Raw genomic sequence first — 23,745 nt, 5'->3', positions numbered from 1 at the left:
TGTATATGATCCCAAAGGAGCTTTTCCAACAGGTCTTCAAGATTGTTAGTTTTGGTATTTAACCGTTGTGTGTTTCTGGTAGTAGAGTCTAGCTGACACTCTCATTATCTTGACAGATTTTAAAGTTTGTCAATCTCAAAAGCTTGAGTTTAAATTACCTTAAATGCTGATGGTGCACACTTCTGGGTGATCTTTTGATATTTGACATTCGGTTTATCGCGTTATCACTTAAGAACAACCGATCATTTCATGGAAACAATTCGGTTCAAGACAAATCAAAAGTTTCACATTTGCTCCGTTGACGTGTTTCTCTGGTCAATTTTTGAGAGCTCGTAACAGGCAAACGGTACATTTTAGGATAATGGTTCATACGACATTTTCAACTCGTAGGTATCCGACGAATACAAAAACCAACTTTCGGTAATCGTCCCCGTTACACGCTGTATAGAATAAGAAAGCCGGTTCACATACTATTTCTCTTATCTGAATTTCAACCGATATTATGATATCTTATTAGTAAATAATAGATTAACATGTTTTTTATTTTAGGGTTAATGTACAAAGCAAAACCTCAAGTAAGGCTTTAAAAAAGTTTACTTATTGATGTGAGAAGAAACAGATTGGGTTAAAAAAATGGATGATTTTTTATTTATCTTTGTTTATTCAGGTTACTGTAAAGATCTAAATGTTAGCTGCGGATTTGAAAAAACAGGGATAATCTGATTTAGTTGTAGTTGATAAAATGTTGGTCTTATTGGAAAAATTAACAGGTAACTTACCGCGGTTGTAAGAACTAGATACCGAACTCTTGTACTAAATTTAACTTAAGTTTAAACATATATTCTTTATTTAAAGTTTACTTTGGCGGCACCGTAATATTTTCATCTGTCTGGGCTATTTGACCTCATTTATATTTCATCCTAGATCAATGCTTTAACAATTAATTGCTTTTGACAAATATTATCTGAATTCAGTTTCATTAATGTTTGGGCACGAAATTAATTGTTTACAGAGGAAATTTAGAAGGTCTAAGCCACGTAGGATTGATTTTGGTAGCCCGTGTGTGTGAAAGGCTTAAGTAAATTAAATTTTAAATAATGCTCGAAAAGTAATGAATGTGTGTTTATGTATTCGTTAACACAACGATACCGCACACACGCAATTCCTTATCTATGTACATGCTGGAAGAACAAAATTGAAAACGAATGAACTGACGATGCGTTGTTGTTTTTCAGCTGCTTAAGCTTAGGGAAATGACTAAATCTTGATAAAATTGTTTATTTGTGATTAAAATGGTTGAATCATGATAAAAAAATGAGAGAAAGCATTAAATCATGATGAAAATTTTTAAACAGTAGAAAATTTTGGCCAATTCATAAATTTTTAAAACGTGAGTACAATATTAAAACTCAAGATTAATGTGATTGAATTACAAATTTTAATGAGTAAATGGTTATTAAAATGATTCAATCGTGATTAAAACTTATTTTATATGAATAATTAACAATTAAAACTTCATTAAGAAGCATAAATCATGATAAAAATAATGAAATCTAAATATAAAGTAAAATCAAAAAAAAATTAAATATTTGCGTTTAGAATAATTTATTCTGGATTAAAATAATTTAATCAATATTAAAAAATAAATGGTAAAAAACTGTTTTAATCATGATTGAATCACTTCAAATTTCAAATGTATAGAATAATTCAATCGCGTATAAATTTAATCTTCATAAAAATAATTGAATTATAACAGATTAATTATGATTAGAATGGTTAAATAATGATAAAATCATGATTTCATTTGATTTTGATTTGATTTATTTTTATTGTGCAAAATAATAAAAAGGTTTACTTAAATGTTGAATTTGAACTGAACACATCACATTTCCCCCTAAGTTTCTGTAAAAATGTACCAACATATCTCTTCTGAAAGTCCCCACTTAAACCAATTTTGAATTTTTTAAGAATATTACAATATTTCTTGTATGGTAAGTTATGAAATGTATCACGTGTAAAATAATTTTTACACCATAAGAAAAAACATAGCCAAATAAATATAAAAAAAATGAAACTAAATACAATTTAAAATTTAACTTCCTTCACAAAAGATGTGTAAAAATGTACCCAAATATCTATTATGAAAATTGTAAAAGTCCCCACTTCAAGATAAGTATTTCTTAAACACAAAAATTGCCATATTATAAGACTATCCCAATATTTCGCGTATCATAAGTAATCGAATTTGTGACTTTTAAAATGTACCCGGATGTCGGATAACAAGAACATTGAGGTCCCCACATACAAAATTTTAAATCGCGTGTAAAATAAGTTTTACACCATAATAAAATAACAAATCCAAATGAATGTAAAAAATGAAAATAAATACTATTAAAAATTTAACTATCTTCACAAAAAGATGTGTTGAACGGTCCCCAAATATATATTATAAATATTATAAAAGTCAACACATTAATATAAACAGTGTTATAAATAGATGGTTCAATCACTACTATTTTTCATCTCGCTAAAGACCATATTCGCCACAGATGGCGCTGCCGACACTGTGTAGAGCTACGACGTCACTACCAACGTCTGCTTAAGTCGGTTTACTGCAACTCTGCGAGCAGGTTTAAAATCGTTCACTGCCCCTGTGTACTTTAAAATTTAATTCGTTGATCATTTTGTAAGCGCCAATATAATAACGAGTAGGTAGATGGCGATACCTGATCACTGCCCTTTTCTTTATTATTTTTGCCCCCTCTATACCCCACGGAAGGGGGTAGAGAGACCCACTCGTCGAGAGGGACGGCGAACGAATATTTTGTTCTACGACTCCGACCGCTGAGTACGCGCGGAATAACCGCTAACAAATGCAACCTTAACTTCGATTAAACTTTATACTTTTAACTATCACCACGTATTATTATTCTACGACATGCTTGCACACGCTTATATCTCAGAAGTGGGATCGGAATCGTAATTAGAAACATCATCGAATGGAGAATCGAGCCAGCGAAAAAGACCGAACGGAATCGCATCAGCTTGTTGTGGGGTGGCTGAGTGGTTAGCACTTTCGCCTCGCAGGAAGAGGAGCCGGGTTCGATCCCAACTTGTGGCACTGGGTGAAAACTCGGAACAACTCCTTCTGCGTTGAGTTTGCAAGTTCTCTCCCCACTTGTTTAAGGGGTTTCCCTGAGTTCTTCGGTTTCCCCTTCCATAAAAACTTGTCTAGGTTTACGGTAATAGTTAGTGTAGGGAGCTGTTGGCTCGATCTCGTGGCATGCAGGGCTTGCCACCACCCTCCTACGCATTGTAACCCGGCCACCTGAATTAAGGGCTTCAAAAGTCGCATGATGACTTAGGCCTAAGGTATTAGCCTAGCTGATTATTATTATTATTACAAAGCAGGACAGAGACCACGAGACAACGCCATTTTTGGAGTTCGAAGTCCGAGAACGAAATACTCAACGGGACCGAGAAACCTACGATACCGGCACGTCTAAACTAGTCAACGTAAATATATTCCTTTATTTACACGGTGCACGAAAATTACACGGAAAACGAATGTTTCATGCCGGAAGATTTATGCCCGCATATAGCCAAATTGAGACGCAGTAAAAGAATAAGCAAGTTTATGCAGGCCAACGAAATTAGTACAGTCGATGAGAAAACGTCTTATCGCCAGTGTACGAAGGTCCAACGACAACTTGTATTAAAGAAACGCGCTAACGGAAACAAAGCGAACATTGCTACGAACAGCAACGAAACGGCTGAAAGAAGGCTTAGCCCGAAAAATTCCTTAAACAAATTTCCAAACTCAAGTGACGCCCGCACGAGCAGTGCCGATCTTCCTTCTTATTTTAAAGATTTCCAAGAACTCAAATCCGTTAAAGAAGCGGCAACCCTCAGTTTGTTAAACCATAGCGTACGAAAAGAGGAAATGGCGGGAAGCGAGGACGGAGATGGCGTGATTTTTCACGAAGCGGTGAGGAAAACAGAACGTGTGGTCAAGAAAGGAACCCCCCACTACAAGCTTCATCGCGTTGGGAGCGTTCGAGGAAGCGGTAAAAGCGGCCGTAGCAAGTGCCGTAGCGGCGGCGATAACAACGATGCAGACTTTGCAGCAAGCAACCCTGGCGGCAGCAGCTAGCACCGCACAGGAACAAGGGGGAAACGTATACGCCACCCCATTTCATCCTGCACAAAACGTATCTTATCATCAATGGGAAGATGAGAGTAAGATCCTTCCGAACTTTGACCCCGAATCAGCACCCCATCAAACGTCTGCTATGTGGATGAAAAAAGTCGACGATCTGGCCGCGATGTATGGCTGGAACGACCGCGTTACGATAAACAACGCACTGCCCCGACTCAAGGGTTCCGCAAAAATTTGGTTTGAGGGACTTGAGTCGAACGTATACACTTGGGCCGAGTGGAAAGATTTATTGAAGAAATGGTTTCCGCCCGCGAAAAACGCCCAGAAGTTGCACAGCGAAATGGAGCAACGTGTACGTAAACCGGGAGAAACACTAGAACGCTATTATCACGATAAAATCGCGAAAGCGCGGCTATGCGGTCTTACCGAAGAAGCGATGGTGGAGTATTTAATCACCGGCTTGAAAGATCAAGCTCTCATCACAGCGCTCAGCGTCCGAGACTTCACTAGCCCGCCCGAACTGCTTCAATGCATGAAACAGCTAGAGACGAGACTAGAGCTGTCGGAACCGGAAGGCAACAAAAAGCGACAGAGTCAGGACCGCGGACAATGCTCATCGAATTCCGGCTACGATCAACAATCGCGAACTGAGTCGAAGGACAAACCGAAGACCTTTGACAGAAACCGAACGAACAGGCCACGTTTTAACGAGAAAGGTGAAGCACTTTGCTTCAATTGCAGCAATTACGGGCATATATCGAAAGACTGCACGTAGCCCCAACGGAAGCCCCGATGCGAAAAGTGCAACCGCACTGGACACGTCGGCAAAGATTGCAACACGGAAAAGAAATCCTCGTAAAGCACAACTGCAACCGTATCTAAGCAGGTGGCTCATACGGTAAACGAAGCGAATAAACACGGCCCGGATACCAACGGTAAATTTTTCAAGGACACTACCGTTAATGGCTACCCCGTTCAGTCTTATATCGATCAAGGAAGCAAATGCGTTTTACTACGAGAAAGCGATGCCAGGAAAATTCCCCTAGAATACAAAGAAGTCGATGCTTCATGCGTTATCGGAGGCTACGGCGCGGGGAAAACGAAACCGAAAGGCGTAACCAAGGCTACGATAGAGGTCGACCAAGTTAGGGCGGAAGTCGAAGTTTTCGTGGTCCCGGACGAATCCCAGCACATCGCTCTACTGATAGGACAACCGCTAACGGAGTTTTCGAACGTGACAGTTGTAAAACGACAAAACACTCTAAGGCTATTTCACGAACAGCACGAAGCGACAGTCGAAGACGATCAACTTTTGAAGTTGGAAATCCCCGAACTACCTCCCCAAACTGTCAGTCTATGGGTCAAAAACGCAACCGTGATACCTCCGCATTACGTGGGGTTCTTCGACCTGATGACGAACGACAACGCCAACCACGAGCAAGAAATTTTCATAGACAGAAAATTTCGGGCCTTCCGAGAAAACTAATTTTGCATCCCAAGAGGAGTATACGTTTTGGATGAGAATGGCTCAACCAGAATACCAGTCGTAAATATATCTGGAAACGATCTCATCATGAAAGAGGGTCAGACGATAGCTAGAGCTACGCCCTGTCAAGCTGAGCCCTTTCAGGAAAATATTCCCGTTTTACAACTCCAACGCCAGGACCTGAGACCCTTTTGAGTAGACGAAATCAACGCCGATCCAAACGTTTCCCAACGCACGAGAAATCGAATCTGCTTGAAGATTAACGAGTATCGCGACTGCTTCGCCGATAACCTTTACGAACTCGGGAAAACAGATCACGCTCAATTGGAGATCAAGCTAACCACGACAACGCCGGTCACGTACAGACCTTACCGACTTTCTTTCGCCGAACGAGAGAAGGTACGAACGAAGATTGCAGAACTACTGGATGCGGAAATCATCACCGAGTCAAATTCCCCGTATTCAAGTCCAATTCTGATTATCCGGAAGAAGAACGGAGAAAGCCGCCTATGCGTCGACTTTCGTGCTTTAAATCGACTGACGATGAAGGACGCCTTTCCATTACCGTTGATAGACGATCAACTAGAACGCTTACGTGGGAACAAGTTTTTCACGAGCCTCGATCTAACCTCCGGCTATTATCAAATTCCGGTATCCAAGGATTCACAAGCGAAAACGGCATTTTGCACGCCCGATGGGCATTACGAGTTTTTGCGCCTGCCCTTCGGACTGTCCAACGGACCAGCAGTCTTCCAACGGATGATGAACGCTGTCCTCGGTCCGCTCAGGTACGCGATCGCCCTTACGTATCTGGATGACGTACTTATCCCATCTATCGATGAAGATCAAGGTCTTGAGTACCCAGAAGAGGTATTAAAGGTTTTCCGACGCGCCAACCTTAACTTAAACTTAAAAAAATGTCACTTCCTACAACGTAATATCGATTACCTCGGATTTGACATAAGCGCAGAAGGAATCCGACCTGGGGAACAGAAGATTAATTGTGTTGAGAACTTTTCACAACCCAAGAACGTACACGACGTCCGACGATTCCTAGGATTGGCAAGTTACTTCAGGCGGTTCGTAAAAGGATTTGCTGCTGAAGCTGAACCGTTGCCAGGACTTATACGCAATGATGTTGAGTGGAAGTTGGGAGTGGAACAAGAAACGTCTTTCGAAACCATCAAACGACTTTTGACAGAACGCCCCGTATTGGCACTGTACAATAATCAAGCGGTCACCGAAGTACATACGGATGCTAGCCAAATTGGTTTAAGCGCAATTATCTTGCAAAAAGACAACGCCGAAGTTAGTCTCATGCACCCCGTCTGCTACGCCAGTAGGAAGACCACAAGAGAAGAGTCACGCTATCATTCCAGCGAGTTGGAAACTCTAGCTGTTGTATGGGGTCTGGAGAAGTTTAGAGCCTTTCTCATCGGAATCAAGTTCACGGTGGTTACAGATTGTAGCTCCGTAAGATCTACGCTGTCCAAGAAGCACCTAGTACCGCGAATAGGACGCTGGTGGCTACGAATCCAAGAATATAACTTCGAGGTAACGCACCGACCCGGAGTACGAATGGCACACGCAGACGCCCTTAGCAGAGCACCTTTCGATGACCCAGAAGACATGGAAATCGCCCAGGGGCTTACCGTAATGCATACGGAAGTTCGTACGGGCGATTGGCTCACCGCAGCCCAATTCAGCAACCCAAATTACTTTACATCAAGGATCAATTGATGAAGCCAGAGACACGAACGAAGGAAGAAAAACGTATACACGAAGAATACGCTCTTAAACAAGGAAGATTCACACTGATCCGGAAGAAGAGCCGAAACTGGTATGGGTTGTACCCGACGCAGCTCGATGGAGGATCATACAAAATTGTCACGATGGCATTGGTCATGTCGGCATAGAGAAAACCTACAAAAAGGTATCGGAGACGTACTGGTTTCCACGACTACGCCGATATATTCGTCGTTACGTGTCGGCATGCCTGGAATGCCTCTATCATAAACGACCCGCAGGAAAACAGCAACGGATGTTACATCCCATCGAAAAGGTTGGAATACCATTCCACACGATGCACATGGATCACCTGGGTCCCTTCGTACGCAGCATCAAAGGAAACACCTATGTGATCGCAGCTATAGATGGTTTCACAAAATACACAATTCTAAAAGCGACCAAACGCTTCCTAGCATGTGTACGAGGGAGGATGAACGAGATTGGGATACCCACCTATACGAAATACAATGTGGTCTCAACAACACTTACCACACGACGACGAAAAGCACCCCGTTCTCGCTACTCTTCAATTTTAAATCGCGTAACCCCAATCGTTATGTGGTACGAGACACTTTAGAAGAGTCATTGAATGTCGACGTAGACATTCAGAAACGGCGATTGAAGTGATCCGGAAAAACCAGGAAAAACAGCGACAGCATTATAACGCCAAAAGAGCAAAGGCTACCGTCTACGAACCAGGCGATCTAGTTGTAGTTGAGAGACGAGCGCCAGCAACCGGTCAATCTCTCAAGATGGCAGCTAAATACAGAGGCCCCTACATGATCACGAAGAAACGGAATTACGACAGATATGTGATTGAAGATTTACCAGAAAATCAGCGATCCAACAAATTCTACCGGAACAATGCTCCTGTCGATAAACTCAAACGGTTCCTGATCATTGACAACGACGACGACACAGACGTTCTGGAGGATATAGATGTCAAGGACACGCTTACTGTCGACCCCGACCTTACCACCAACGAAGTAGAACCAGTACCTGACGAAGACGACGAAGCAGACAGAGAGAAGGCAACACGCGAGAATCGACCCAAGAAGTTACCTGCTTACTTAAAGGACTATGTATCTTAATAAGTTTCAATGCATGCCACGAAATTTAAGTCTAAATAATGGATTTAGTTTGTATGTTACTGAATAGTGTATTATGGTTTTTGTTTCGTAATTCCGTATAATTTATAAAAAAGTTTAAATCAATTTCAGTTTAACCCGATTTAAATGTAATTAACGTTCAAAAGTATCACAGGGTAAAATAGTATATTTTTGTAACTACGGTAAATCAGGAGTTTTAGGTAATCAGGATGGTCGAGTGTAAGCGCCAATATAATAACGAGTAGGTAGATGGCGATACCTTATCCATATACCTGATCACGGCCCTTTTCTTTATTATTTTTGCCCCCTCTATACCCCACGGAAGGGGGTAGAGAGACCCGCTCGTCGAGAGGGACGGGGAACGAGCATTTTGTTCTACGACTCCGACCGTTGAGTACGCGCGGAATAACCGCTAACAAATGTAACCTTAACTTCGATTAAACTTTATACTTTTAGCTATCACCACGTATTATTATTCTACGACATGCTTGCACACGCTTATATCTCAGAAGTGGGATCGTAATCGTAATTAGAAACATCATCGAATGGAGAATCGAGCCAGCGAAAAAGACCGAACGGAATCGCATCAGTGACAAAGGAGGACAGAGACCACGAGACAACGCCATTTTTGGAGTTCGAAGTCCGAGAACGAAATACTCAACGGGACCGAGAAACCTACGATACCGGCACGTCTAAACTAGTCAACGTAAATATATTCCTTTATTTACACGGTGCACGAAAATTACACGGAAAACGAATGTCTCATGCCGGAAGATTTATGCCCGCATATCGCCGAATTGAGACGCAGTAAAAGAATAAGCAAGTTTATTCAGGCCAACGAAATTAGTACAGTCGATGATAAAACGTCTTGTCGCCAGTGTACGAAGGTCCAACGACAACTTGTATTAAAGAAACGCGCTTACGGAAACAAAGCGAACATTGCTACGAACAGCAACGAAACGGCTGAAAGAGGCTAAGCCCGAAAAAATTTGGTTTGAGGGACTTGAGTCGAACGTATACACTTGGGCCGAGTGGAAAGATTTATTGAAGAAATGGTTTCCGGCCGCGAAAAACGCCCAGAAGTTGCACCGCGACATGGAGCAACGTGTATGTAAACCGGGAGAAACACTAGAACGCTATTATCTCCGACCGCTGAGTACGCGTGGAATAACCGCTAACAAATGTAACCTTAACTTCGATTAAACTTTATACTTTTAACTATCACCACGTATTATTATTCTACGACATGCTTGCACACGCTTATAATTTTATTTCGACAGTAAGTTTAACGTGTTTCGGTTTAGTTTGTCTCGGTTGTATTGACGGAATTAAAGAGAACTTTAAATCAAAACGCTATGTTCTGGCGCTTAGCCTTGTCAAGAAAATAGCGTAAAATCGTTTTACTTAAATGACCACATGCAACATTCCTAATTGTAATTTTATCCTGATATCATAAAACTGAGGGACAAAGTTGCACTTTTTCCAAATTCCTAAGGAGCCCAATAAAATACATTTATGGCAAGAAAAGGTTTCGAGTGAAATAGACTTCAATTTAACTGACAAAAACCGTGTGTGCGAACTTCATTTCGAGGCTAAATATATTTTGAAAGACTTTGTGCATATTATTAATGGAAATGAAGAGCGTTTTCCCCGGAAAAAAATTTGTTTATCATCTGATGCTGTTCCTACCATATTTACATTAACTTCTAGTACAGAAAATCCAACAATAACAGCACTAACGAGGAGACGACCCGAGGTGGTTCTCACCGATTTTGTTCAAAGTTGGTGGATTGTTAGACCTAGATGTAACATGAAACAAGTTAAAGGGAAAAGTTACGCTGGGCTTCCGTTTTGCCATGGCAACCAAAAATGTTTTTGACAACATAAAATAAGAAAAAGTCTATGTAAAATAACATGCGAAAATGATTAATTCTAAGGGTCCCATTGTGCAAAATTTCAATTAATCAAAAAAACAATTATTTTTAAAAAAATTGAAAAAATAGTAAATTTTACATTTTTGGATTACTTTGGACAAATAGGGGGAATAAAAACCATTTTGGGTGAACTCGAGCTAATTTGAATAAATAGGTCGAAATTTTAGGTATAATACAAAATATTTGTAAAACTTATGCCGTGATAACTGCCATATATTTTCGCCGATAAATCTTAAAATTTCTACATTACATTATCTGAACGATGTAAACAGATTTTTAGATTTCGATAGAAAAACGACGCCATTTTATATAATGGCAGATACAAATAAAAATCATGGTGCAATAAGTTAGGTAATTTGTATCCGATTGACCTGATAATTTCTACGTTACTTTATCTGAACGAGGTAAACAGATTTTTTAAATTCGATAGAAAAACGATGCCATTTTATAAAATGGCGGATTCAAATATAAATCGTGGTGCAATAAGTTAGGTAATTTGTATCCGATTAACCTGAGATTTTCTACGTTACATTATCTGCCCGAATGAATTCGTACTATAGATTTTAATAGAAATCCGACACCATTTTGTAAAATGGCGGATATCAATAAAACTCATCAAGCGATAAGTTCCGTAAATATTCGTCGATTAATCATCAATTTTCTACGTTTCATTATCTGCCCGAGCTAATTAGACCTATGGGTTTTCCAATAATAATCCGACGCCATTTTGAAATATGGTGGATATAAATATAACTTCTGATGCAATAACTGCCGAAATAATTTGTCGATTTACGTAAAATTTTCTTCATTACATTATCTGACCGAATAAATAAAGCAATTAGTTAACTGAAATAATTAAGGTTAATTTTACATTAAATTTGGAAAGGAATACATTTATGTAAATACTTATTATTTGGGTAAAATGGAATTACATTAAATTAGTTAAATTACATTTTCGACATTCATATAAATTGGGAGAAATACAAACTATATTAGGTGTTTTTAATAATATTGAGTAACTTCAAATAATTTTGATAACATTGGAACAATTTTGAGTAAATTCAATAATATTCGGTTAATTGAAATAATAGTATTGTGTATATTTATATAACATTGGTAAATTTAAATAATATTGTGTATATTTGAATATATTGAGAAAATTCCAATATTATAGTGCAATTAACATAATTTTGTTTACAGTCTATTAATTTTCACTAAATCCAATTTATATAGTGTAAGTTCATTTACCATTGGGCGAATTATAATAATTTTGGTAAGTTTACATTATAATATATTATTTGGTTAAAATAAATATCGGAAAATGTATATTATATTTTGTAAATAGACGAGTAAAGAAATCAGCTTTTAAATTTTTGCAAAGATTTTCCTGGGGAAGTTTGGGAAGGAGAAGATAAAGTGATTGGCTATTTCAGGGGTCTACACATAACCTTACTACTCTTTAATCAAATTAGTAAATATATAGACCAATATTACGCCTCCTATAGGTGATACTTTAACGTCCAAACGTTAAAATATTTTTAATTAGTTCTACTTTCCTTGGCGCATAACTGATTTTGACCATGTTTTGACATATTGGCATATAATCTCCCGAGTTACCAATAATTTCCCGAGTTACCAATAATTTCCTTAATTACCAATAATTTCCCAAATTATTAATAATTTCCCAAATTACAACCATTTCGCGAATTACCAATAATTCTACAATGCCAATTGAACTAATTTAATAATATTTCAATTTACCCAAATTATGCCTAAATGATGAATTTAACCATAATTATATGATATAAGAACATACCCAATATTATTGGATTTTGCCGAAATGTATTAAAATTTACCCATTTTATAGGAAGTTTCGTATAATTTTTTTAAAACAATAACAATACGGAATTTATCGCACCAAGGGGATACATGGATATTTTGAAAAACAGCGTATTTATCTCAAAAGAAATAGGATTAACATACTCGGTCAGAAATAGAAAATTTCAGAATAGTTGACGAATAATTACGGATCTTCTCAGACATGCGCCATTTTGCAAAATGGCTTCGGAATCCTTTCAAAATAGAAAGGACTTATTTACTCGATCATTTAATGAAACAGAAAAATTCAGATTTATCGTCGAATAATTACGGAACTTATATAACCGTGAGACATTTTGACATCCACCATTTTCCAAAATGGCCTTGAATTCTATTAAAATTTATAGGATTAATTATCTTTAATAGGTAATGTAAAGTAGAAAATTTCAAGTAATTGGACAAATAATTTTGGCAGTTATCGCATTATGATATCTGCCATTTTGTAAAATAGTGTCAGATTATCACAGTGTAAAGGGGCTTATTTATTCGGTCAGATAATGTAATGTTGAAAATTTCACGTAAATCAACAAATAATTTCGGCAGTTATCGCATCATAAGTTATATTTATATTCACCATATTTACAAATGGCGTCGGATTATTATTGGAAAACCCATAGGTCTAATTAGCTCGGGCAGATAATGAAACGTAGAAAATTGATGATTAATCGACGAATATTTACGGAACTTATCGCACGATGAGTTTTATTGATATCCGCCATTTTACAAAATGGTGTCGGATTTCTATTAAAATCTATAGTACGAATTCATTCGGGCAGATAATGTGACGTAGAATATATCAGGTTAATCGGATACAAATTACCTAACTTATTGCACCATGATTTATATTTGTATCCACCATATTATAAAATGGCGTCGTTTTTCTATCGAATTTTAAAAATCTGTTTACCTCGTTGAGATAAAGTAACGTAGAAATTCTCAGGTTAATCGGATACAAATTACCTAACTTATTGCACCATGATTTATATTTGTATCCGGCATTTTATAAAATGGCGTCGTTTTTCTATCGAAATCTAAAAATCTGTTAACATCGTTCAGATAATGTAACGTAGAAAATCGCAGGTTAATCGGATACAAATTACCTAACTTATTGAACCATGATTTTTATTTGTATCCGCCATTTTATAAAATGGCGTCGTTTTTCTATCGAAATCTAAAAATCTGTTTACATCGTTCAGATAATGTAATGTAGATATTTTAAGATTTATCGGCGAAAATATATGGCAGTTATCACGGCATAAGTTTTACAAATATTTTGTATTATACCTAAAATTTCGACCTATTTATTCAAATTAGCTCGAGTTCACCCAAAATGGTTTTTATTCCCCCTATTTGTCCAAAGTAATCCATAAATGTAAAATTTACTTTTTTTTTTAATTTTTTTAAAATAATTGTTTTTTTGATTTATTGAAATTTTGCACAGGGGGGACCCTTAGAATTTATCATTTTCGTATGTTATTTTACATAGACCTTTTCTCATTTTATGTTGTTAAAAACATTTTTGGTTGCCATGGCAAAACGGAAGCCCAGCGTAACTTTTCCCTTTAACTGGTTTCATGTTACATCTAGGTCTAACAATCCCCCAACTTTGAACAAAATCGGTGAGAACCACCTCGGGTCGTCTCCTCGTAAGTAATATAACAAATACTGGAAAGCAGTTGTTGAAGTCTCCTGGTAAGTGCTACAATTATTATTGAAAACTTAATTAATTGCACTGATTATGGGTTTAGTTTTAGTAATTTCAATACTTTCTACATTTTAGTGAAAAAAACACACCAGCTTGATGAAAACAGTCAACTTTCTCTTGGTAAGATTAAACCCGATATATTCTTTTATCTCAATTAAATTTCACTATATCACGGAATTTATTTAATAGCGTTAACTCCAACATCAGGAAATGAAGGGTTAACAAAAACTTCAACATCTACAGCTAGAGCTTGTACTCCATCTGGAAATCATGATAATTCTCGGACAAAAAGATCAGCCGCTATTTCTGTAGCTCAGTTAGAGTTGGAAGCAAATACAAATCTAAATTTAACTCCAACATACTCTAACACTAAAGCACGTACCTCTTCAAATGAGAGGAACTTATATGAGCTTTACAATTGTCGGCGGTCTGTGAAAAACAAATGTGTGCGTATTAAAAAGCTGCAGTTTCGAGTTAAGGATTTGACCAAAGACATCCAGAAGTTAAGGGACGATGGTGAAAAAATAAAAAATCTAGCAAAACGTCAACAACTTGTAATCAAGGAGTGTCTGTCAAATTCCTCCGCAAAATCATCTACTAGTTACAGATATTCTAAAGAATGGATTCTCGACAGCCTTCTATTGAAAATAAAATCAACATCAACGTACAATTTCCTGAGAGATAACCACTATCTACCATTGCCTTCCATCCCAACACTAAACCGAGCTGTGAAAAACCTTAAAGCTGATTTTGGATTTGATGAAACTCTTTTTGCAAGCCTCAAAAATAAGTTGTCAAGCCTTCCCAAAAATGAAATAAGAGGGACATTAATGTTTGATGAAATTCAAATTAGCAAGCATTTAGATTTTCGGCCATATGAATTGAAAGTAATTGGAAAGGTGGATTATGTTGGTGTGGAAGACGAACCACACTCTAATAGAGACGGAGACCATGCGTTAGTGTTTTATTTCCAGCCTTTAATGGGTGGATGGGTTCAAGCTATTGGAGCGTTTTGCTCAGCAGGTGCTACACCAGCCATTGTTCTAACGAAGCTCATTCTCCAAGCTATTATTTATTTGCATCAAAGCGGAGCAATTGTAGATGGGGCTTCAACGAACCGATCAGCGTTGACAACCTTGGGCTTCAGTGCAAAAGGAGCAAATATTACAAACAGTTTCCAACATCCCTGTGATTAATCCAATGTGATATACATCATTTGTGACACTCCTCACATAGTCAAATGTATTCGCAATAACCTTCTCAAAGCTACTAGATTCAAGGTAAATTCTCACAATAGTTTTCTTAAATAATTTTTTTAATAATATTGGATATTAAATTTTTAGGTACCAGAAAGGAAAGTAGAATTGTCTGATTTCTGTCAGCAGATCTAAATATGACTTCATCTTTAAGAGCTGCACCTAAGCTGACTGAAGCGCACGTAAACCCCAACAATTTTCAAAAACAATCTGTTAGACTGGCAACTCAGGTATTTTTAGATTTTTGTCACCTTTTTGAAACTTATTTTAATAACATGCTTTTTTGTAGTTATTTAGCAATTCCGTAGCGACTGCGATGATCTTCTACAAAGAACTTGGTTTCGAGGGCTTGCAAAATTGCAATGCAACCGTTACCTTTACACGCAGATTAAACAGACTGTTTGATTTACTGAACAGCCGAACCCCTAGGTTTGGCAATAGTTTACGCATGACTAATGGACAAATAAAGGTAAATTTGGTTTGTTTTAATCTAAATCAAACTTAATAGTAGGATTAATAGAAAATAACTTAAATATTTAAATTTAAGGAATTAGAAGAGAACCTTGAATGGTTGGTTAACTTGGAAGCATATTACGAGAAACTTCCATTGCCAGAGCCACCAGCTACCAAAGAAGGGAAAAAAAAGAAACCTCAAAGATTATTTCTTAGTGCCCAAACATGCGCTGCTTTAAAAGTAACTTTAAAGAGTACCATAGAATTAGCCAAAACCTTGCTAAATGAACAAGGGTTTCGCTATATTCGAACTGGTAAACTAAACCAGGACCCATTTGAGGTAATGCTTTTCTTTATTTTAAATAGTGACCTCTGGAATGAAGGGAATCATACCTCTCCCATGTCGTAATTATCTGTTAAATCTTAATTGCTAATGATATTTAAAATCTATATCTTCTAGTTTTAACAATTTTTTTAATTACAGCGGTTCTTTGGAATGGTAAGACAGTCTTGTGGGGGAGAGGATCTTCCAACTCCAAATCATTTTTTATATGTGTACAGATTACTTTCTGTACACAGTCTTGTTAAACCCCCAAAAAGAGCAAACATAGATTATGACCCAACCAGCGTACTCCTAACTATTTCTGCAAGTGCTGGGGAAAAGAAGGATAACCCCAAAACGACAATAGAAAGAGAAATTGACAGACTTCTTCTCTCTGCGGACTTTAAAGAAATTCAAATATGGCAGCAATCATATTGTCAAGAAAGTAGCTCTAACCAAAAAAACAGCTGAAGACTGCCTTATTTTTTACTTGGCCGGATATGTAGCTGCCAAATTGGGAAAATTTAAAGTGTGTGACCAATGTTTTTTAACGACAAGAGACAAAGAAGGAAGTTACATGCCGGAAGCATTTCTGGTAGAATTGAGAACCAGGGGTAGACTTATTTACCCATCACAACAGCTGTTCTCATTAGTGCAGGAAATTGAACGAATTGTAAAAAAATATAGTGAATAACCAACAGAAGACTTATTTGAGAAAATTACGAATGAAGTGTTTTCAATAGTAAATTTCACCGCATTAGCCATTGGTTGCGAGTCACATTTTGTTACGCTAACTTCGCAAGCTGTTTATCTATACTTAGTTTCACGTTTACATTTTATATGTAAAAACGTAAACCGAAATCGCGAAAGCCGTCAAAAAAAGAAAACTTTAAGCAAGCAATCAAAGCAAACCTAAACATTAAAATTTCATTAGATTTCAAAAATAAAAAAGTCAAATTTCATTTCGTTATTTGAGTAATTATATTATTATTATAGTATTTGATAAAATATAATTATTTAAAAAATAGCTACTCGAAATTTGTAAGTTTAAAAACGAAACAAGCTTGAACAATTTAAATATTCCACCATCTCCTGTATGTTAGGCATAATCTCAGTACACTGACGTACAGTAGTGAAGCGCCGACATATCTGAAGGGGTTACACAGTGTCGCTAGCGCCATCTATGGACTACTTTTTCTGTAGCCAAACTCTTCTATGATAATTCAACTCAGTGATTGAACCATCTATATAAATATTTCTAAAACACAAAAATTGTAATATTATAAGAGTATCCTATTATTTCGTGTATCGCTAGTTATCGAATGTTTGACTTTTTAAATGTCCCCAAATGTTGGATAAAAAGATAAAAAATTTGTGGAATTTAATCATTACTCACAAATTTTAATTTTAAATGTGGGAACCAGAAATATCTCTTGAACGTAGTTCCGGGGACTTTTAGTAAGGAACACATTCCGTTGAAACCGATCTCATTCCAATAAAGGTTTTCTTAGCTAGAGCTCATTTGTGTAAGAAATAATCTTAAGTAAGTGCTGACTTACTACGTATCTGATAATATATCAGTGAGGACATAAACACACCAATTTGGGTTGTTTGCCGAAATGATGTATTTTAATTAAATTGACTTCTGTTTAGAATTAAAAGAATAATTTCATCTATACTCACAAATTTAAAATTTTTAAGTGGGGACATCAATAATCTTTTAAATGTAGAACCGGGAACTTTTTAAATATCATACATTCGGCCCTTTTAAGATTTTTTGAGCTAGAGCCTATTTATGTGGAAGGGACTTTTATATCTTTAAAATAGATCAGTGGGGACACATACACACATTTTTGGTATATTTGCCGAAATATTGTATAATTAGTGTTTTGTTGTCTCTATAATTAGATTTGCTTCGGTTTAGAATTTAAGGAATCTTTTTTTGCAAATTTTATATTTATAAGTGGGAACATCAATGATTTAAATGCATGTCCTGGGAATTATCGTAAGCCACACATATTCAAAAACCGATCTCCACTCGATTAAGGTTTTTTTTGGCTAGAACTTATTTTTTGTAAGAAATAATCTGGTACAATGAGATCGGTTTCAACAAAACGTTTTACTTTCTAAAAGTCCCCGGAACTACTTTCAAAAGGTATTTCAGGTTCGCACATTTCAAATTCAAATTTGTGAGTTATTATGAAATTCCACAAACTATTTAAATCAGAAGCCAAACTTATAGTAAAGACAACAAAACACGATTTATATACAAAAAGTGTGTAAATGTCCCCAATTATCTATTTTAAAGATCGTAAAAGTCCCCACTTATACAACACAGCAAACACAAAAGACCCAAGCGATGTCCGAAAAAGATCCAAACCTCCCTTTCAGGCCCCATCCAAATTTGAATTTCTAGGAATATACCTGGAATATCCAAAAAAAATTCAAAACCCCATAACCTAGGGATATCTTTAGGATATCCATATAACAAATTCCACAATCGGCTTCACGGGAAACGTTCCTAAGATATCCAAAAAACAAACATCACCAGCGCCGCAGAAAAGCTTGCGGCGTATATCGCACGTCATAAGAAATACTCCGAAAAAAAAATATACACAGTTTGTTTTTATAAATATTAAAAAAAATAATAAGGATTTATTTTAACATAATTAAATATTTTTAAATTATTAACATTGATTTCCTATAATTTTTGTTATTCCTAAGCATTTGCATATAGATGGCACCGCAAACACGTGATACTTCCAGCCAAGAGGGGGGGGGGAGTTAGGTTATTCAAAAAAAAGGTTAACCGTCTCTTTCTCCTTAATTCGACGCCATTTTTGCCTATAGAGTATTGACACTACCCCTTAGCTCCGCCTCAGTTGCCATAGCAACGGAGCGGCGTCTGTTTCTAAACCCGAGATTTGAAATTTTGGAGGGCAAGCAGATTTTGGCAAACGTGAAATAGCATAAGAGTACCTATAAGTAACGTGTTTAAAGAGTTTATCTGTAATGTTTTAAAGAACCACTATCATGAGTGACTATTTTAAAGAATTGTTGAAGTCTAATAAAGACGCTGCCAATCGGTATAAAGAGAAAATTAAGATTATTAATGGCATCGATCCATATTTATTTAAGCCTAAGGAAAGTGTTGAGCTTAGGCTATGGCCAGAAATCTCGTATCCTGATGTATTTACTTATCTAATCCACAATATAAGTACCTACACTTTGGGCGAATTGAAGGCATATAAAAGCCTTGAGTCATATAAATTCTATATATCTGGTTTTGTTCGTCAACTAATTGTGAAAGAAGTTGACCAATATTTTGTATTCCTGGGAAAAGTAAGTGTTTCTTTTTTGCTAGAGCTTGAGTCTAAATTTAAATTGATGAAACAAACATTATTAGGTTAAGCATTCTCAATGTTTTGATGTTGCACCCACTCAACCGTGGATTATCTCAGACAGAATGGGCACTATTGTTTGTGGACATTGCACGTGTGTTGCAGGGCTAGGCGAAGTATGCTCGCATGTTGGAGCTATTTTGTTTTTCATTGAATATGCCATTAGACAACGTGAAGGGCCAATGACTTGCACTGAGCTGTTATGCCAGTGGAAAGCTCCAAGTGATCGCGAAGTAAAGTATGCCAGAGTTAGAGATATTGATCTTTCCTCTTCAAAGAGAAAATGCCAGGCTTTGGAAAATGGAGAAACTCCTAAAGAAGGAAAGAAGAGACGTAAGATACCTCTTCCATCTGAATCAGAGAAAGCAGATATCTACGCACTGTTAAATTCCTTAAATCCAAAACCAGTTGTGCTAGCCTCTACATCATCATACTCCAACCATTTTGTTCCAAAGCCTCTCCCGACTAATTGCCTCAAGGGTCTTTTCTCAGAAGATAATACTAAGCTAAATTATAATCAACTTGTTGAACTAAGTAACAATACAGCTCTCAGTATTACGGAAGAAGTTGCCTCTGAAATTGAAAAGAACACCAGAAATCAAGCAAAATCACAACTTTGGTTTGATTTCAGAGCTGGGAGGATAACTGCGTCCAAGTTTAAAGCAGCGTGCAATACAAAATCCGCTCTATCTAGTCCAAGCCTTATCAAGTCAATTTGCTATCCTGAAAAATGCAAATTTAAAAGTAAAGCTACTGAATGGGGGTGCAGCCACGAAAATGTAGCTTTAAAAGCATACAAGAAAAAAGTAAAGTGTGATCATGATTCTTGTGACCTTAAAATTTCACGGGCAGGTTTGGTAATCAACCCTAAATATCCGCATTTGGGGGCTTCCCCTGATGCATTAGTCAGTTGCAATTGTGATGGAGAAGGTTGCGTAGAGCTGAAATGCCCTTATTGCATCAAAGGAGAATCTGTGGCAGACCTAGCCATGAAAAAAAATTGCCTAGTCAAAAGTGGAGACGAGTTAGTACTAAATAAACAACACACATACTATTATCAATGCCAAGCTCAAATATTCATTTGCAGTAAACAATACTGTGATTTTGTTGTGTGGGCTGAAAACGGAGAAATATTTTTACAAAGAATTCATCCTGATCATGAGTTCTGGGAGAAAAATTTGGCCAAGGCAACTTGTTTCTTCAAGAATGCAGTCATGGTGGAATTATTGGCAAGGTATTTCACAAATGGCAATCACAAGAATACATCTTTGCCATCATCAGTAACTGAAGAGCCTGCAGCTAACAAAAACCCTTCACCCGCCGATGACCCAAATTCAAAAACTTGGTGCATTTGCCACGGTAAAGTTAGTAACGAAGAAAGAATGATTTTTTGCGAAGCTCCTGGCTGTGATATTATATGGTACCATACTAAATGCATTGGGCTAAAGAGAACACCAAAAGGACCCTGGGTCTGTAAAACCTGTCGCACAATATAAATGTTCCTATTTTCAACAAAAGCAATATTTTTAAGTACAAAATGTGGCGAGTTATTCCTATTTTGAAATAAAAATTTCTACGATTTTACAGTTTTAAAAGCGTTGAGTTTATTCATTAATAATTGATGGACACACATTAAATAATGCACAACAAACTTGGGCAATTTTGTCAATAGTAGCTAATTTTTCGTTATTATCAGAGACATCATTTAGCATTTCAATCGGGACAGGCCCTTCGAGAATAGTGTATTTTTGTCGTACACACCCAATTACCCTTTCCACATGAATTCTTACACTAGCTAATTTACGGGTGTCTTCAATTTCATAAGGAGATAGCTGCTTTTTGTCTTTTTTAAATGCTGGTAGTTTGACTTCAGCACAATGAAATCCAACTGAATCAGCTATATTAAAGCCTCTATCAGCTAGTATCATGTCTCCGGGTAAAAGTTTATCTAATAATCCACAATTTTCTGTAATATGTTTATCCGATACTCTCCCACCCCAAGCCTCAGAAAGGAAAGAAACTGAACACTGCGGAGTTACACCGATTAAAAATTTCACTGTGTGATGGTGTTTATATTGAGACCACAGCTGGCCTCTTGCTAATAGGTTAGAAGGTTTTTCAGTAAAAACCTCGAAGCAGTCGATAATCACAGTTACTTTCCTCCCAAAAACTTGTTCAAAAGATCTAGGCATAGTTTTATATAAATTGTCCCGAGAGGGCCACACAACTAAATGACCGAGTCTAGAAAAAAATACATCCAAGCATGAATAAAATACACGTGATGCTGTTCTGTTAGATACATTAAACCTGTAGCCTAAATCTAAAAAATCTACATTAAGCCTTATTTTCATTAAAAACATTATCATTTGCTGAAACTTGGTGAGTGAAGAAAGCTGATTAACAACTAAAAAAGGTTTAACTATGTTAAATATAACCATTAATGATTCGAAAGAGTTTAAACCTGTGTAGTATTTTACTTTCGCATTATCTTCAAAGCTGTCCTCGCAAATGATACTAGATTTTAATTTATTCTGCATTTTTTTTAACTCTAAACGAGCTTGAACTAAATCACTTTCTAGTTCGCCTAATTTTTCACCCGTTAAATTAGTCTGGCACTCTTTTGTTTGAGTGCATACTGAAGTTTGAATACATTTGTGAGATGTAAAGGAGTAATTATAATGATTAAGAAGTGATCTTGCACGAGATAAGTCTTTTAACTCTTCATGACAGCGTATTGTTGAATTACTATTTTCAATTTCATTTCTACCTTCATTTAACTCATTTCCATCATCACTAATATTCGAATCAACTTCACCATCACTAATGTTTACATCGACTTCAGAATGTGAGGGAATCATCTTTAATGTAGGGAATTTGTTTTGAGCTCTTTTCAATGCACGTTCTTTTCTTTGAAGTGAAACTTTATCCTCTTTTAGCTTTTTCCCATAACCTAGGTTTAAACTAGGAACCCAATCTGGATTTCTATCATCTTTCAAAGAAGCTGGTTTTCCTGTAATAACATATACTTTAAAATCTACCCAAAAGCAATTACATATAATTATTATTAAAAGTTACTAATATCTCACCTGTAGTAAAATGTAAGGAGCATACTCTGGCATATTTAATCTTCTCCATCGTTAAATCTTTCCTATTTATTGCATTAATCCATTTTTTCCGCCTTAAATGTGCTAGGTTAACCAAGGCCCGGTTTTTACTATTTTCTTTCAGGCCAGGAAACCGATAAAATGATAAATTAGAACCGTCTCTGTTTGCCCGTTTTGAACATCCATAAACAGCACAAAAACTAACCATTTTGATTAAAAAACTTATTTAAAATCACTTAAAAAAGGTAGTGAAAATTACCAAACCCCTAGCCAAATTGCCTCCAAATTTTCTGTTTGCCCTCCAAAAACCGATTTTGAATTACGGATATGACGCGTTAGTCATGTGACTTTTCTTAGCCCCGCCTAACGTCAATGCTCTATAGTGTAAATGTACGGTTCACACGTTATCCGGCTCCAAATTTTTATATTTGCGTTGCTTTTCTTTTAAATTTCAACGATTAGCTTTACTACAATCGAAGGTAACTATTAAATTTCATGTCATTTCGTTTTAACCATATTTTTATTGATATTAATTAATGGGTTATTATTGTAGGTTGCGAGTTAGGCCTTTGGCTCTATAAGCCTAAAATCAATTTACGACTAGCACCGTGGGCCACGTTCCAGCCGTCTAGGTTACTGAGCGTCAGCTGTTTTCCGTAGAATGTAAGTATAATGGTGTTAATTTACAAATAAGTGGCCGAACAAGTATTTTAATTTTTATTTTAATGTTAAGTATGTCAACTAGAGTTGGCTCTGATTTAGATATTTATACTTTTAATCAATTTAAGTTAAAGCTTAAGATGTGTTCAGTGTGTTGGTTGATTTAAACAATTATTATAAATGATTAGATTTTGAAACATAATTAATCAACAAAATGTTAAAAACTTCTATTTCAGTTGGAAACTCAACGAATGGTCTCAAAGAAAATGTCAAAAAAGACCTGTGGAATTAGCAGAATTTGATAAACTGGTTTAAATTTGCTTGAATCAATTTTCAATTCAATTTGTTTGTTTATTTTTCAATATATATACAATGAGGCGGTATTATAGGGCTAAGTCAGCTTGCGACTTGTGCCCCCACGTAGATATTAGGTTTACACAACAACTTCAAATCATTACAACAACAAAACAAAAGAAAAAAAAGAACAGTA

General features: G+C 36.5%; 1 protein-coding gene across 1 annotated transcript; it reads right to left on the bottom strand.

Moving 5' to 3' along the window:
* Positions 1–21,095: 21,095 nt before the first annotated feature.
* Positions 21,096–22,626, bottom strand: LOC149926300 (uncharacterized). The gene is made up of 2 exons (XM_090159311.1): positions 22,578–22,626; positions 21,096–22,501 (listed from the first exon to the last, which is right to left on the bottom strand). Exons 1-2 carry the CDS (start codon positions 22,624–22,626, stop codon positions 21,096–21,098), a joined length of 1,455 nt encoding a protein of 484 aa, XP_090015437.1.
* Positions 22,627–23,745: the final 1,119 nt, after the last annotated feature.

Source organism: Leiobunum rupestre, chromosome 9 (assembly GCF_980474605.1).
Source record: "Leiobunum rupestre chromosome 9, qqLeiRupe1.1.hap1, whole genome shotgun sequence".
Classification (NCBI taxonomy): Eukaryota; Metazoa; Arthropoda; class Arachnida; order Opiliones; family Sclerosomatidae; genus Leiobunum; species Leiobunum rupestre.
The sequence above is the reverse complement of the archived record's forward strand: the minus strand, read 5'-3'. Positions and strand labels throughout refer to the sequence as shown.